The 16,938-nt window shown below is 44.7% G+C and overlaps 1 protein-coding gene across 9 annotated transcripts in view; it reads right to left on the bottom strand.

The window, feature by feature from the left end:
- Positions 1-16,938, bottom strand: part of tp63 (tumor protein p63) — a 62,703-nt gene that overhangs the window by 14,070 nt on the left and 31,695 nt on the right. For 8 of the 9 annotated variants that reach the window (XM_061238501.1, XM_061238503.1, XM_061238502.1 and 5 more), the window contains one exon: positions 10,150-10,407. In XM_061238501.1, the coding sequence (XP_061094485.1) occupies positions 10,150-10,407 (258 nt within the window). Of the gene's footprint in view, positions 1-10,149; positions 10,408-12,337; positions 12,462-16,938 lie in introns of those variants that run through there. The other variant, XM_061238510.1, reaches the window with a different exon arrangement.

Raw genomic sequence — 16,938 nt, 5'->3', positions numbered from 1 at the left:
ATCAAAGTGGTGATTAAACTGCTAGCCGCGCTAGCGCGCACTAACCGCAGGTCATTTTAAAGCTAAAAAAAACAAAAAAAAACAACAACTCACAATGAATAGGTCTTTGCGGTTTTGGAGTGCGTGAGGAGATGGATTCGCTCCTGATCTATTCGTCGCCATTGAGCGTTACGTGTGTGCGGTCCCGTCACGGACCGCAGAAATCAGCATTTCTTCACAGACCGGAGTTTCGTCATACAGGATGCTGTTGTCTAAGGGTTTGAAGGCTGCAGTCATGAGAAGCTCATGGGGCTGACGCACCCTACTCACCTCCACCTGGGCCTGTCGACCCTATTATAGCTAATGGATGTGCTTGGCCTGGTGGCTTTGCCTTGATTACAGCCTTCCGAACATTGGTCGGAAGGTTACGGCAGCTCCACCGGCCTCGGTTTAAACATGATTTTTTTTGGTACCGTGATTTGAAGTTACGAGTTCTGTTCATGCTCCGCCGCTCCTTTAAAAATTAAGTCCTCCTCTTTAAGTTAGCACAGAGAAGGGGGGGGGGGGGGGGGGGTTAAGTTTTCCTTTCAGGTTCATTCCAACAAGAAAAAGACTTCAACATGACTGGGGGCTGTTTTTCTAGAACAATGGTACATTAAATTCCATTTCTATTGGCTTTTGATATGAACTGTTCCGATGAAAGGGGCCCATCCCAGCACCTGCCCGAGATGAGTTATAATGTTACACAAGGCTGGCAGTGATACTTCCACCAGGGCAGCGCCCCCCCAACACGCTCCCTCTACTTTCCTCTAAACCAACACACACCGCTGCCAAGAATTCCTGACTGGAACACCTACCGAGATCTCCTTAAGGACTTTACATTGATTAAAAGCTTGGACAAGATTTAAAGGGGCCTCATAGCATCCCCACTGGGGACAAAACGTATACATCTGAAAAATAATATGTATAAAAGCTGGCGGTTGTACAGGATGAAAACAGTTTTCTTTTTTTTTTTGGTAGATGCGGCGACATCTGTGGTGACTGGTGGTCAAACTCCATTCGAAACGAAGCTACTAGGAGCCGAGTGCTTATCTTTCTTAGAAGATAACCTTGTGGTAGTGTATTTGGGAGAAAGAAGACTGCCTCAAGACAACCAATATTGAGCAACATATCAAACCTCATTTTAAAGCTTTCTGGACTTCAGGCACTTGCTCTTTCGCATTCGTCAGGCAAGTTTCTGTGCGTGTGTCATCATATTTGAATTTCGCCCCCCCTTACGGCCAGGGGAAAACAGCATTATAGAGGCGCCATTTAAGAAAGCAAAGACATTGATTCGATATTGCAACAAAAATGTAATCGTAAGAAGGCATCAAATACATTTTTTCACATTAAAGAAATACGGATTGATACTTTTCACAGGCCAAAAAATAAATTTTCCAGCAACAGAAGAGACGAATACGGTACACCCAGTAAATATGGCCTCCATCATAGTTACCTCATTGTACCTAGCATGGAAATTTCAGAAGACATCGACTATAAGGAGTCAGCTGCAGGTAGAGGTCTCCCCTGCCCAGTGTCCAAACAGCGGGCCCTCTAATTAGAAGAGGAGGAGTCTGGGTATCTGTACTAATGGAAAATAACCAGTTTTCCTCCCTGTCCTTAGGGGAAGGTGTGGGAGTGGCAGGCAAGCTGTGGTCGTTAGCGGTAGCACCCATTAGCCTTGCCGCCGTTTTTCTGAGCTCTGGTCTCATTTCCTTTAGACCTCACCAGGTAGGCAGAGCTTTTATAAAAGTCAGTCGCTCAGGCATTTCAGAGCTGCCCTGCTTTCATCGAAAAAGGGCTTTTGTTGCCAGCCATGATCACGCGTCACGGAGCTGGCCAATCTGGCTGAGCTCTCGGTCAGTTTGGACGACGGGGGTGCTTTTACGGGCACCTTATATGCGAGTGGGGGTTGTGACGTCTTATATGGAAAAGGAAAGATTAATAACTGCAATTGCCCCATGTGGCAGAGAGCAATCGTCAATCAGCTTTGGGCTTGCAGTCGTCAATCAGCTTTGGGCTCGTCAATCAGTGCCCCCCCCAGGGATAGGGAAGGGGAGGGCGGGTGGTAAGAACCGCAGGCCAGGCAGAGAGTCCCCCCCCCCCCACCCCCACCCGGGGAAAGAGAAGGCAAGAAAGGTTTGGAGAGAACCCCAGGCCAGGCAGGTGAGCAGGAAGACACGGCGATGTGTGCCACATGTCGCCTACCGCAAAACAGTGACCGGAGGCTGTTCCTTATCATCCGCAGCCCTGCGTCTGGCAGCCGGGGTGTCAGTCAGCACTGAGGTTTGGGCTGTGCGCTGCCTGTCCTGCTCCAATGCTAACCCTCCCTCCCGCTTCTTCCTTTACAGTCCAATTCTTCAATGTACTGTATACACATGTAGTCCTAATGCACACGTACACAGACTCTCCCACACACACACATGCAAAGACCCAGTCACATGCACACACTCTCACAAACACAAACAAACACACACACACACACACACTCACACACATTCAAAATTCCCACAGGTACACAAAAGGCTCACACACATGCACTCATACACACACACAAACACACACACACAAATGGCCACACACACTAACACTGACACTCACACACACACAAATGGCCACACACACCCACACACACACACACACACACACACACACACCTTTCTACCTGCCACAACACCATCCCAGCCCTGAAGCCACAAACTTTGAACAGGCAAATATGCATTCAGACTCCTGTGTTTGCTCAGAAGTAGGAGCTGGCACTAAAAAAGGAGCCACAACTCAAAGGTTAACCGTAGAGTGAGGAATGAAGAAGGTTGACAGATGGGATTTGGCAGCTATTAAGGGTGTGTCTTAGGGTCTAAGGTGTAATTACTAGGCATTCATCGGTCACAGCGTCAATTTTATGGTCAGGGAGAATTGAGTATTTAGCCAAATCACCTACTTTTCACGAAAGTTTAGCCGTTTGAAATAATACCAATAATAGCATACTGGTTAGTTTAACCAAAATGCTTTTAATCATTTGGCTATCAAATGTTTTATTGATAAAATAATAAAATAACAGTTTTCACCCATTAAGTGTTCAGCTCGATGTTGAAAAGCCAAGCCTCAGAGTAAATTGGTACCAAAGATCCACTCTGACACCAAATAAAACAGCTTGGGTTCTGATTTTTCAAAGATCACCTGAATAGCAGAGCTGAACTAACCAGAGAATGAATCAATGTGTGCTGCAATGGAATCATAGGTTGTATCTTGCCATTCAGATACAGGCTTTTCACAAGTTCCACGGCAAAATAAAACGTATGTTCTAACAAGTGTTTAAGTTTTGTAATGAGGTCAAATCTTTTTTTTTCTCTCACAAGTATAAAATATTGGCTTGTTGTTGTTACTGAGCTTGACAGGGGAAATTTTCTTACCCCATTGGCAAATCTTGAAATGAGTAAAACTCTCACCTCATTGGCATATCTTTTTTTCCAAAAAAGATTTTCAACCTAATTATAAAACTAATATAAAACAATAAAACAAATATTTCATATTTGTAGTTTTTTTTGCAGTGTTTCAGTTTCAGGATTTGTGGTTCCTTCTCCTCTAAATCGGTCGTTTCTCGTAAGAGGGAAACCGATTTGTGTTCCCGAGCAGCTGCTGCCGAATCGGACTGAATAACGATCAGCACCAATTCACCGGCGGGTACGTACATTCGATCGGCTGGCACTGGCGTAAACACACAAACGCACTTCCCCGGCAACGCGAGTTGAGGCAGGCCCGCGGTTGCAGTGGGGCCCCGTTCCCAGACGAGTGCTGCGGGCGCAAGGGGCCGGGCGTGTCGCGACAGAGGCCTGGGCTTCAACTGAGCGTGCTCGGCGCCTCTGGTCTTGTCTCGCTCATAGCTTTGCAAGTAGTGTCATGTCTACGGCTTCTCCCGAACCTGTTTAATCTGACAAAAATGCGAGCCCTTTTTTTCAGCCAGAAAACACACCTGCTTCTTGTCATGCGAAAGTAAAAGAGAGAGGCCAACTCCATTTAGTGGTCTGAAAGGGGAGCCATCCTTGCCGTTTAATGGCTTCTCGTTATACACTCGCTGAGCACTTTATTAAATACTGAGGTATTTATTAGACTTTTTTTTTTTTACTTATTGGCCTTCTACTGCTGTAGCCTATCCACTTCCGTTTGATGAGTTGCATGTTCAGAGATGCTCTTCTGCATACCACTGTTGTAATGTGTGGTTATTTGTGTTACTGTCACCGTTCTGTCAGCTTTGACCAGCCTGGCCCTTCTCCTCTGAAATCTCTCAATAACAACAGAACTGCTGCTCACTGGATGTCTTTTTGCTTTTTACACCATTCTCTGTGGACAGACTGCTGCAAGTGAAAATCCCAGGAGATCAGCAGTTTCTGAGATACTCACACCATCCTGTCTGGCACAATCAATCCACGGTCAAAGTCACTTAGATCACATTTCTTCCCCATTCTGACATTTGGTCTGACAAACAGTGGAACCTCTTGACCATTTCTGCATGCCTTTATGCATTTAGTTGCAGCCACATGATTGGCTGATTAAATATTTCCATTAAAAAGCTGGTGTACAGGTCTACCTAATAACATGTAATTTGAAAGTCATATCTAATAGGTGCCTTTGTTAAGGAAACATCTAAATCGCTACACGTGAACAACGACGGGAATGAGAAAAACATTTCAACACAGGAAAGTGAAAAGAAAAAAAGAAAGTGGAAAAAAATCTGTTTCACCACAGAAGCAGAAGACGTGTGCAGGCCGTATTTTCTTTCAACACGAATTGACGAAAACTACAATTACTAATAGAGGGAGTAGGTGGAGGTGACTCCAGAGGTTGCTGTGATCTGATGTGATGTGGAAGGTGGAGGTATGAATGACAGCTTCCTGCCGATGATGCCGAACAGGGATGAGCTCAGCTCTCCTAACCAGCCGATAGGCTGTCAGCAAAATTCCACAGAAAAGCGGTTGACGCATCAACCCGACACCGTATCTGAAAGCAAAAATTTACGCTTCAGATGTGTTTTTCTGGTAATTGCTAATGGAAAGCAGTTTGATAGAGTCACTCGGGCTGGAATGCGCAGTATTGTCAATAAGACAAACTAAATATGAATTTAGTTTGTGATAAAACTGATTGCAGAAGTATCAGCCAACCATACAGTAGAAAAATGCATGTTGACATGCTGTTGGAGGTGATGGTGAGGTAGAGTGTTTAAATGGAATTCTGTGGGGTGTTTAAATTGAGAGGACTTTTTTTTTTTTTTTTTTTTTCAAGCAATGTTTTATGCCCTATCATTAAAATATCAAGTTCAGGAATGTGATCTCTCATTGAGGGGACTCCACTCGGAGGAGCTGGGCTTTTGTGTAATTACGCCGGATTTCCCCTCACTTTTTGAAGGGTCGCCCTTAGCTGTGCCAAAGTGTTTCCTGTTTCACAGTCTTCCTCTGTTTATTTATCACCGAGTATCATATGCCCAACATCTTCAGGCTGCTATTCTGCTCACGCAGATATTTATTTCATCAAATTAATATCCGAAAAGTAAGGTTGAGAAAAATGTGTGATTCCGAAGGTTACGTTTTCCGAAGGGCTTGTACTTGACAAGAAAGCGAATTCAAGCGCACGATTAGTGTGTGCTCCGCATTCAGAATCTGAGAAGGCTGTTAAGAGTTTGAGTCTGAAGTGGCCTGTCTGTCTCGAACCAAGACGGATGACTTCCCTTTGAATTAGTCAAATCTTCTCTTTCTTGTATTCAAAGTGCCAAGCGCACTGCGTGGCACAGGTAATCTGGGCTTGTTTGAAAAGAGCTCTCTAGGCATAATAAGCTTGTTTGAAATCGGCCTTTTTTTTTTCAAATGCATTACCCAGAGGAGCGCTTCCCTATCGCTAAATCTTTTCAGCCTTAAGATTTCTTCTCTCTGCCATTTCTCACAGTCTTGCGGCGTTCGGGGGCCGCTTGGCTGCGAAGGACAAGTCGGGGCAGGCTGCTTGACAAAAACAAGTCTCGGCCCCATCCCGTGCGGTATGGGATGGGTCTGCAGATGTTTCCGGGCAAGCCGCGTCTTGTCGAACGCTCGTCTCCTTGTGCAGGTATCCGCCCTGTTCGCCCGCGGAGCTATTCGAGCTTAACGCACTGAAAACTAGAGATCATCCTGGGAGCAGTGGGGGTCAGGGCAGAGAATACAGTATGTACACAAGCATTATCTATAGGCCCTCAACCCATTATAGTAATCCCCACTCCGATTCTCAACTCCCATGGATAGTCTAAACAGAGTCACCGGTTTGCTTTTCTAATACTACATGGGAGGAAGGGAATTTGAGGCAAACAAGCAATACTTCTTCTTCAAGTGTACATTACAGGTCATTTGGAAGCCAGTGTTTCCTTCATTGATTGTTCACCGTTGACACGGCGGACAGAGGTCCTTTCAGATATTGACAGCAACAAAAGCAGCCATTTGCAAATATTACCTGTCACAGGTGTGTTTTTGCAATGATTATTCTGCCGTTTGCTGTTCGCCCTCCACGTTTGAAAAATTAATCGATTGGCTTTCTGGTCACGAGGGGGGTGAAGGCCACTTTGAGGTGTGTTGCACCCCCTTGTTTGTATGAAGAGTTCCAGACAGGAAACTGTTATGGTGTGGGTACGGATTAGGTTCATCTTCTAAGAGGCAGTCATCAAACAAAGCAAGGGATAGCGCAGTAAATCCTTCTGGTGATCCGGCTGGCCTTTGCCGGGTGCAAGAAGAGAGCCGTGGGTTGGGGTTTTCATGGAGCTGGAGAGAACGGATCCAGAGTGGGCTTCACCCTGCAGACATTTGCGCCGTGCGGCAATTACGCGAACAGGATTATGGGCACAGACCCACTTCTTTGTTATAAAGGGACCACAGGGAAGTTAATAGAGGGAGGAAGGATATAGTTTGAAAATAGCAACATTTTAATTTTTAAAAAGCTTAAAGATTAAGCTTGTGGTCTTGTTAACAAATTTTTGGCAAGCCCAAGGACAGAGCAATTTATAGCAAAAATGTTATATATAAATTATCATGAGCATTATGCAGTGGGAATTCTGTTATTGTCATTTAGCAGTATATAGTAAAAATGTTGTCCATTATTACTAGTGTGATGTAGTGGGAATTCTGTGCATTATCATTTAGCAGTGTATAGCAAAAATGTTGTCTATTATCATTAGCATTGTACAGTAGGAATTCTACTTGTTATCATGTACCAGTAGATAGCAGAATCTTTGTCCATTATCAGGATAAAGTGAAGTTTGTCCATTATCAGGATAAAGTGAAGTTCGTCCATTATCAGGATAAAGTGAAGTTGTCCATTATCATTAACACAGTGCAGTGTGAAGACAACTCTTTACAAGCAAAAACCGCTCCTCAAACGTTTTCACAATCACGCACTGAAAATCACAACCACAAACTTGACCAGTGATTTCATACATGCGCAAATAGCTCTTGCCATATTACGGCAATACGTTGGAAGGCAGAGGCCAGACACAGAATGCATGCGTAGATGTAGACAAACCCAAAGCAGCTCAGGTTGTGTACTTGCGTTCGATGTGCCGAACTGGTTTTTGCGACGGGATTCGCCCTGAGCGGCACAGGATGACAGAGGCTTTGGGGCGTGCCCATCACACCCCGCGCAGTTCCCTGGAAACAATTGCGAGTCTGACACTTGTTTTTTGGACGTGAAAACGAACGGATAAGGAGACGAGTGTGGGAATCGGGTGAATGGCACTATCCCACACTGCGCGTAACCCACGGGTGTAAGATCACCCCAAAACCTCCTCTGCTCTGACCTTTAGATGAAAGACAGCCAGATTAACTATTGAGACGTATGCAATATGCCCATGTCTTTGAGCACTCCTTCCAGCAATATATGAGGACAGTTAAGGATTCACTGATAATAATTTAACTCCTTAATCCCCTATCCTTTCCTCCTGTACATTGAAGGCTCGTCGTTTTTAAAAAAGGACAGTCTGGATGAAACCGATTTTCTCCCGATTTTTTTATTTTTCGTATTCAAGGTTCTCCGCCTTCGTGTTTTTGGAATTAAAATCTATTCTGGATTTGGTTCTGTAGATCATTGCCATTGTTGGTAAATGAGGGTATGTAGTTTAAGAGTGGGAATCATGGGGATTGCTTCAGTTTTGGCTGGTCTGGGCGAGTGACTTGTTGTGTGAGTGGTTTGCCAGAGAGCATGGTCACGGAAAAGCCATTGTACAAGAGAGTTCTTTTTTTTCTTTCTTCCGTGCAATAAAGGAAGTAAATGCCCAAGTCGCTAAGTTGGGTGTTACATAATTAGCAGCTTCGGCCCCGGAATCCAAAAGGAATAGTAGTTCAGTTCTCCTATGCCTCCCAACTACGGTTCGGAGACAGAAGCAGGAAAAATGAACACCATGAAAAGAATACCAAATTTAGCCTGATTCATGCCGTCTGTGAAGTTCTAAAATGTTGAGGTCCTCCAATGTTTGTTTTGTCACCGTACATGTTATAACATAAAAAAACGCTGTTGCTAACGCAATGTTATCGTAAAATAGTGCTTACAAATAGAACCATTACTTTTATTGCTTTCACTATTAAAAATGATTGAATGGAAATAAATGCACTCTGGCCATGCAGTTTAAGGGATTAAAAAGGATTCCTAAGTATTTTGTATTATAATGACTATCCTGGAAATTAGCATTATTACAAACCATTAATACATTTTTTTTTTTTTATAAAACCTGAATAATTCCCAGATTTTTTTTCTAAAAAAGAAACTCTGAAAATGATGAGCTTTATGTATATTAAAGCATCATATGCTATGACAGTGCTTATCAAAGTGGGGGGCACGCCCTTAGAGGGGGGGGGCAGTTGAAGGGGAAAAAAAGTCCATTAGAAACCAAAAAGAAAATGGCAACCAAGTGGAACCAAAGTTACCGGGGGTAGTCAAAAAAATGTTATATTACCAAAGTGGGGCCTGACTGATAAAGTTTGGGAAGCACTATGCTATGATATTGGGTACCTGCCAGGTTTAACCCACCAAAGGACAACACATCCTGCTCCCAAGGGACAACGTCTCCATCTGCAGGCCGAAACCAACTAGTGGTTACCGGCGTCGACCACAAGGGCGCGATGTGTTTCACGCCGTGTTTCTGATATGTTGCGCCCCATTGTGTGAAGAGTGGGGCATACAGGAGCTGCGCAAACAAACAGCGCCGTGATGCAAGAGCTGCCCATAAATGGCGGCGCAATGCCACCAGAGTAGCCGGTTCTGTCACTTTTCCCTGCGCTGCTCTATGTCGACACCTGTCCGCAAAGCACCGCAAGTGTACCACGAAGACTGTTCTACAACACGTGTGCATTTGTTCAGGGCTATCACAAGCTTTAAGAAGAAAAAACGCTCAACAGGCCAGCTAAAGATTTCTGGGTCTCAGAACATACCAGAAAAGAAAGAAAATTTGGCTAAATCATTATGAGGCTGCCTGTAAGTTTGCATGCAACATAGCTGGAATGTTTTTTTCCGCAACGTTGACAAAGTTTTTATGGAACATTAAAATGTTCTAACGCTGTTTGGGGAATGTTCTCATCATAACACTACCTCACGACTGAATGGGAATGTAACCTCAGTGTTCTCCAACGTTCTGGAAATATTTTGTGTGAGTTAGGACAGTTAGCGGAGCTGCCAGTAGGGTCGTCCCTCGCTCCCAGGGGCTGTGGTGGTGCTTATTTCCTGCCGTTCAGAGGGCGCGCGCTCCCTACGAGCCCGCAGTACCGCCGCAGGGTGGATGCTGGGCTACCTGAGCTACCAGAACTAAAATGATCTCAGGAGGCTTCTGTCAGCCAGGTGTAGTCCTGTAAGTGAAGGCTTCCATAAAGATCACAAACTTGCCCGGAGCACAGATCTTCCTGATAAAACCTCCACACCCTCTACCAGACAGCTAATCTCCTGCATCTGTATCGCATCGCAGTTTGAAGGGAGGGGCCCTCGCCGGGAAATCTGGCTGGCTGACAAATTCATATATTTTCAAAATGAGAGAGGTCCATTACATCAAACATATACAAATACAATGTTCCTATGCATGAGCCGCTTGCCAAACAATGTAGTGAAAACCACACTGCAAGGCGGTCGGAGTCTTACCGTCCATGTTGCGGACTTGGCGGTGCTGGACTGTTGGAAGGACACGTCGAAGGTGTGGGGGCCGGCGTAGTCGGTGTTGGAGGGGATGGCGGGCGACGGGGAGAGGGCGTCGAAGGTGGAGCTGGGCTGAGCGTAGGGCGATGGGGCTGTCACGCTGTTCTGGGCGTGGTCGTTGTTGTAGGGGCTCGTGGAGGAAGAGCCGCCATTTTGTATCTGCTGGTCCATGCTGTTAAGGAGCCCCAGGTTTGTGTACTGAGACTGTGGGAAGGGAACAAAGACAACAAAGGCCTTTCAGAAACGGTTCAGAAGGGGACGAGGTTACCGCATTTCAAGCTTGGAGAAAACCTTTTTCATAAAACCTTACGAGACATTGGTGGTGAATGAATAAGGGTCAATTATGGATACAGTAATCTTGAAAGGATTCCTCACTGTCTCACAGGTGACATGGTGGCATTTGGTGAACAAGGAGAAGAAATGCAAAACAGCCACAAAGTCTTCAAGCTGGCGTCCTTCTTGGCTTGCTTCAAACAATGCAAACCCAGAGTGTCATTGTTGTTTAGTCTTACTTTCCAGAACAAACTATTTGTTGCTCGCCAACTACAAAAAAACACAGGAACCTATGTCTGGAGTTCATGAACAAGTTTGTTTGAGATCATCTGTAACTAATACAGCTGCCCCCAGGACATTGCATTTTTTTCGACAATGCCCTGAAACGATGATAAATTGCACAAGATCCCTCTCTCACCTTAAAACAGCAATTACCATACACCAAGAAAAGGTTATGGTGCCCCAGTCTGGATGTTTCAGATAGGGGCATCTGAAAACACGTATTAGTGGACAGGGGATAACACAGGCAATGCATTCATCAAAGTCATGGCCCAAACCCCTATGTCACATGACACCAATCAGTAGACCTAGTGTTACATTTGTGTACATACAGTGGGATAAAAAAAAAAGTATGGCTGCTAAAAAAAGCTTAAATTTACCAAAACAAATATTTTGTTTCTGCTTAACTTTGCTCAGCAACGTTAGGCCTTATTCATATTTATCTCTGAGAAATTCATTTGTATTTTTTCCTGGTATATGCCACGATACCTAAGACTGTTACATCCGATGAGAACACATACAGTCTTACTGTGGTGGTTTTTCTCTTTACCCTTATACAATTTCTTTTCTAAGTATCCTTGGCAGTTAACAGAATCTCAAACCAGATGCATCTTCCATTTGTTCCCAGTAACTAGATATTATCCTCGTGTTATAATATAATACATGAGCTTTTCTAGATATTTAGCACAGATTTACAAGTAAAGGTGAAATGCAGTGTGAAATGCAGTGTGATTGCAGTGTGAAGTGTGAAGACTGCACGTGCAACTTCTCTTATTTCTGCATAAATGTGACACCTCAGCATTTGTACAGCTCAATTAATTAAGAAATGTAAGTTGTACATTTTACAATAATTATTCTTCACAAAACTGAAATTTTAAAATCACTATCACTCCTTAGTGATGTTAAATTTATGAGCAAAACTCATTGGTTAGCTCATTAATATTCCTTTTTCATGAAAGCAGTTATTTCTGGTGAACAAAATGCATGAATTATGGGGACATTAATATTATCAACAAGCGCTGTATAGTCCACTTCCATTATGTCCGCAACACCCAACCTGTCAAAAATCTCTGAGTTGAAAGAGATTTATTAAAAAAGCATGGGATTTCATTACACTGGGGAAACCAGTTTTTCCCCAAAATAATGTGCATGCTTATTACAGAATATTTATCCACAGCACCTTGCTTCAGCTTACACAGTAGTACCTGTGCATGACATAATTCCGAAATGATCACTACAAAACTGTTAATAGACGGGGATATTAGTATAATAGTACATTTACTTTTACAGTAAATACAGAACAATATTTATTTTCTGTAAACACAATTTGAGTTCATTGTGTTTGCTAAATAGGCCAGAATGTAGACGTCAACAAAGCCATGATGCAGTAGCATTAGCAATCATAGCATGACAGATTGCGTTTCACACAGGGTTTATGTCATCCCCTCTCATTGACCACCTCCCATATCTACTTTGTAAGCACAACCAGGCCACGGTTCAATAGACCAAAGGGGGCTGAACAAAGAAGCTTCTCTGAGAAAAACGCATATCATGACACCAGCCATCTTTCGGGTTTACTCACCTGGCCTTATGGGCGTCAACCGCAAGCCTTGGTCTGTAATTTTAGTGAACGTAAAAGCCAAGGCAATGTAATATTTCGATTTGAGGTTTAAAAACCCATTAGTTTCTGTCCACCTGGTCTGAAGTCCACATCAGTCCCACTCTAGAAAAAAGGAGGGGGGTGGTGGGGGGGGGGAAGAGGAGCTAAAATGGCTGCCACTTGAGAAGAGTGGAAATACGCCTGGACCCAGGCCCAGTCCTGCCTGCTCTGGTGGCCATGCACTCCATTCCGTTCTATTTATACCCGCGCATTCCTGGACTAGGTGCCATGTCTCTGTGGCTCTCTGGGCAGCCATTAATCTCTTTAGGCCCCTTTTTTGTATTTCAGGCACGACGGAGCGCAGCTGTCCGGCTCACACCCTCTGGCAGGTGCTGTCTGAGCCAGGTGACGCGCACGTACGCGTGCATACAGTACATGCACACGAAAACACGCGTTCGTATTCATATCAGACCTGGGTGAAACACATACTGTTTTGGACTCAAACTGTTTTCTGTGCTCAACTGATCTTGCCTGGTGCAGTTCAGCCAAGCAAGAGGACCAAAAGGTGGGGTCTATGTCATAGGCTGAGAACCACATAGTAGCATACTACTCAGACTGATTTTCATTGAAATGTTGTATGTGTAGTATGCGATTTCAAGCACAGCCATAGGTTTCAATACACCAGACAAGCTCAGTAAAGCATAGAAAAGTATTTGAATCCAAAACAATTATGTTTTTTGACCCAGGTCTGATTCATATGGTTTTGTATTCACAAAACACATACGCACGTGTGTACACACACACTCATCCCTGGATGCACGGACACACATGCACGCTCACGCAGTCGCGTGTAACTAGGGGCCATCCTGTGGGGCCCCCAACATGGCACGGGGGACGGATCCTGCAGCGTAGTGGTTAAGGTACATGGCTCGGACCCACAAGGTCGGTGGTTCGATCCCCGGTCTAGCAATAAGATCCGCACAGCCGTTGGGCCCTTGAGCAAGGCCCTTAACCCTGCTCCAGGGGAGGATTGTCTCCTGCTTAGTCTAATCAACTGTACGTCGCTCTGGATAAGAGCGTCTGCCAAATGGCATTAATGTAATGTAATGCTAATGGATCCGTGCAATTTCTGCGGACAGGGGTCAGCGCGCGTGTGCGCCACAAGTCGCCGTGGCCGCCGGCAGACAGCGACACCCGGGCTTTTAGCCGCCCGTGCGTGAACAATGGGCAGGGGGGGGGGGGGGAGGGGTAGGCGTGAGAGGATGCGCGCGTGCATGGAGAGGGATCGCCGGCGTTAGCTGACCCTCCCGCCTCCGGCTGGGGGTGAAGGCTTCTCAGACACGCGCTGCTCCACAATGGAGCGATTAGAGCACAATGGGGCCCTTCAGACTGGGGAAATCGGCAAGAGCCGCAGCCTGACCGCGGGGGCCCACCTCCCGCCTCTCTTTGGTCCGGGGCTTTTCAGAGAGACGTCGGATTAGATCAGTCACGCATGCAAACAAGGGTCCCCTAATGTCCGTCCATAATGGGCGGGTGGGGCTTTTTGAGAAGAGTGTGAAAAGTGTGTTAGGAAATCTCAGGCATGCTAATGGCCAGGTTGCTGATCATTGACCACACATGATTCATGACTGGCAAGGCTCAACCTACTTTTTTTTAGGTGAGCTTTAGTTAAAAAAAATAAAAAAAAAAATAAAAAAAAAGAAGAAAAAAAAGTTGGTTAATCACAGCTGCAAAATGGCGTGGTGGTTAAGGAACTGGGCTTGGATTCAGTTGGTTACGCTCCCAGAAAGAGACGTTGTAACCTTGAGCTTCGGCTGATACGTGGCTGTATAAACTTATAATGTGTCGAAATTAAGCACCGTCAGTTGCCCTAAGGCTAGGGTGTCTGCAAAGAAAATAGATGATCATCTTCCTCATCAAAAACAAGGCGGGAAAAGGCCATTGCAGGGAGGGAGGGAGGGAGGGAGGTGAACTGACTAAGCAGTTTCCTCTAAACAACAACGAAAAACCTGACAGTTAAAGCCACGCAGCTGTGCGCTGATGCTCCCGCCAATTAAAAGTGGCGTAATATCTGATCTGACGCATGCGGTTCTTGCGGAAATTGTGACAGGCTAGGGTAATTATAAGAAACACATATTTACCAGAGCTGGTTAAAAAAAAAAAGCATGCAAACATGCATTGGTGAAAACGCTCTTGAGAAAAGACATTGTGTACATACTGTTTAAGCCAATATTGTGAATATCTCACGCAAAAAAAGCACGTTCTATTGTTTATTTGATTTTCATTTTCCAGCAGGGGACGGCGTTGCCTTTGTACTCTCCCCTTCTGTTCATCAGATAAGCGCAACACATTTGCAAGTGAATGGACGGCAACAAAAAGGCTACTCAATTTACCACGCAGGAATCACAAGGAAGTCCCCTTGCAATTTTCAATATTACAAGCAAGCAACTGCTTTCATGAAAAGCCCTAATGGGCATTATTTCCCAGTTATGACCATTTTACGTCACCAATGTCACGCGGTCCTAATATCTAAAAGTAATCTCAATTTTCTTTTCCTTTCATATGTAAAAGATGCTTAGATAACCCCTCCTGCCGAACAGAGAAACAAAACCATTTTTTAAAACATTTAATCAACTGGCAGTGACCTATCAAACCTTAAAAGGCCCGAAGTGGGGACTGTAGCCTTTTCCCTTCTCTTTCATCATATCTTATTCCACTGTAATACACCAACAGTTTAATAACCACTTTAGGTCCTCTTAAAAATACCTTCCGTTTATAGCTGCCTCCCAGCACAGCCCCCCGAGATGTCAGGCTGCTAAGCAGAATTGCAGTAAATCAGCGGCCTTGACATCCTCGACAGCCTTTAATATAGCTGCCGAAAGGTTATGCGGTCCGTTCAAGACATTCAAACATTTCTTTGTCTAAAGCCAAGGCAGTAGTTGCTGGGAAGCAAGAGAAAGAACGGTAACCTTCAGAGTCATCCCCTGTGGATTCCCTAACTACAATCTCCAAGATGCCAACAACATTGCAAACATTTTCAAAATACGATCCAGGACCCCCATTAAAGGTCAGCATTAATGGCCGGTATTTTCATTGGCTGCCGTTTTGTTTGGACTTTGTCGTGTACCAGCGCACTAAAAGCGGATCAATTGCAAATCCTAAAAGTAATTTGTAAAATCCTAAACCTCCAAGCTGGGACAACATCCCTTGAAAATGTGGCGCATGAGAGAGGAGTGAAAACAATTCCCACTTATAACCAGCAAGCTTTACGAGTCATTACGCTATTAATTTCAGAAATTATTGCAGACAGCTACTAGAATATTCCGCACTGGGAAACAACATGGCCCCTGAAAGTATAAATATTGCATACGTTGCAGATCCCATATTCAAGTTGGGGAGTATTTCACAATGCAGGATTACAGAGTTAGCTGGATAATTGTAGTAAACTGTGCTACAGCACTTTTTTACTTCAGTTCATGTTCCAGATGTGGGAGGGCTCCGGATTTCCCTTAATGCAATTATCCAGCTAACTAGGTAAACCAGCTTTGTGAAACAGCGCTGAGAGCTTTTATTTACAATATCAACTTACGATTTCTCACTTCAGGTTTTAATGCAATGTCAGGAATGGGCAGGGCCCTGGATGTCAATGCTACAGAATGCAAAGCAAACTGTATCTGTAAAACTTGGCTTCTTAAAAACACAAAGTAGGCCATTGAAAAAGCCACAGAAACAGAAGGAGACCTGGCCTCAAGGTTAAAATAGCTGTCATCGCTGGGTCTCCAGTAACCTGGCTGCCCTGGACGGAGAGCAGTAAGTGCTATCGGTTTGACGAGGACCAGTTACCGTGGGGGACCAGGACCTCTCAGTGCCTCAAACCAGTTAAGAAAACCAGAGCTGGTGATTATATCTACATCAAAACACCATTAAAGCAATTAGTGCTGGAGGGCAAGTCAACGGTGCCTCGGAAGGCCGTGTTATTAGCACACAGATGGGTCCCAAGGGCCCTGCGCTTGTAAAATCCTTCACTTCAGTGGGCAACATAGGTGAGTACAGATGCCTTAAGTGCAGCCCAATAAATACACCTCCATTCTACCTGTTCGCAAAAAAAACAAAACATCACAATGCCCAAAACCTTTCCCCGAAACATAACACATTGCAAAATCACATAGCAGTGTCGATTGCAAAAAAGTTATTTAGTTCATTGTTATTTTGCTTTTATTGTCCTGTCTTGAATAATAATAAGCCCTTGCCGTTATTTGAAGCGATGGCATTATTCATCAAAACGTCGCCTGGCAGTTAGTTTGGTTCAGCCTTAAAAGCACAGGAAAGAGAAGCTCGAGTGGGGCTCATATTTTCACCTCTGCTCCAGTGACTCAAACTAACAGAGTGTGTTGACAAAGGCGTGACATGAGCCCAGGGTGTTTTGAGCTCGAGAGACGATGCAGCCACCTGCTAATAAAGAATGCCGGACTACGCAGAACAAACAGCCAGGTCTGTTTTGATCAGCCGTCTCGGGGGAGAGAGCCTCGCGCCCACCTGCCTGTCTCATTCACCGCTCACAAAGGAACCGTGGGGCACGTCCA

The sequence above is a fragment of the Conger conger genome, chromosome 4 (assembly GCF_963514075.1).
Source record: "Conger conger chromosome 4, fConCon1.1, whole genome shotgun sequence".
Classification (NCBI taxonomy): domain Eukaryota; kingdom Metazoa; phylum Chordata; class Actinopteri; order Anguilliformes; family Congridae; genus Conger; species Conger conger.
The sequence above is the reverse complement of the archived record's forward strand: the minus strand, read 5'-3'. Positions and strand labels throughout refer to the sequence as shown.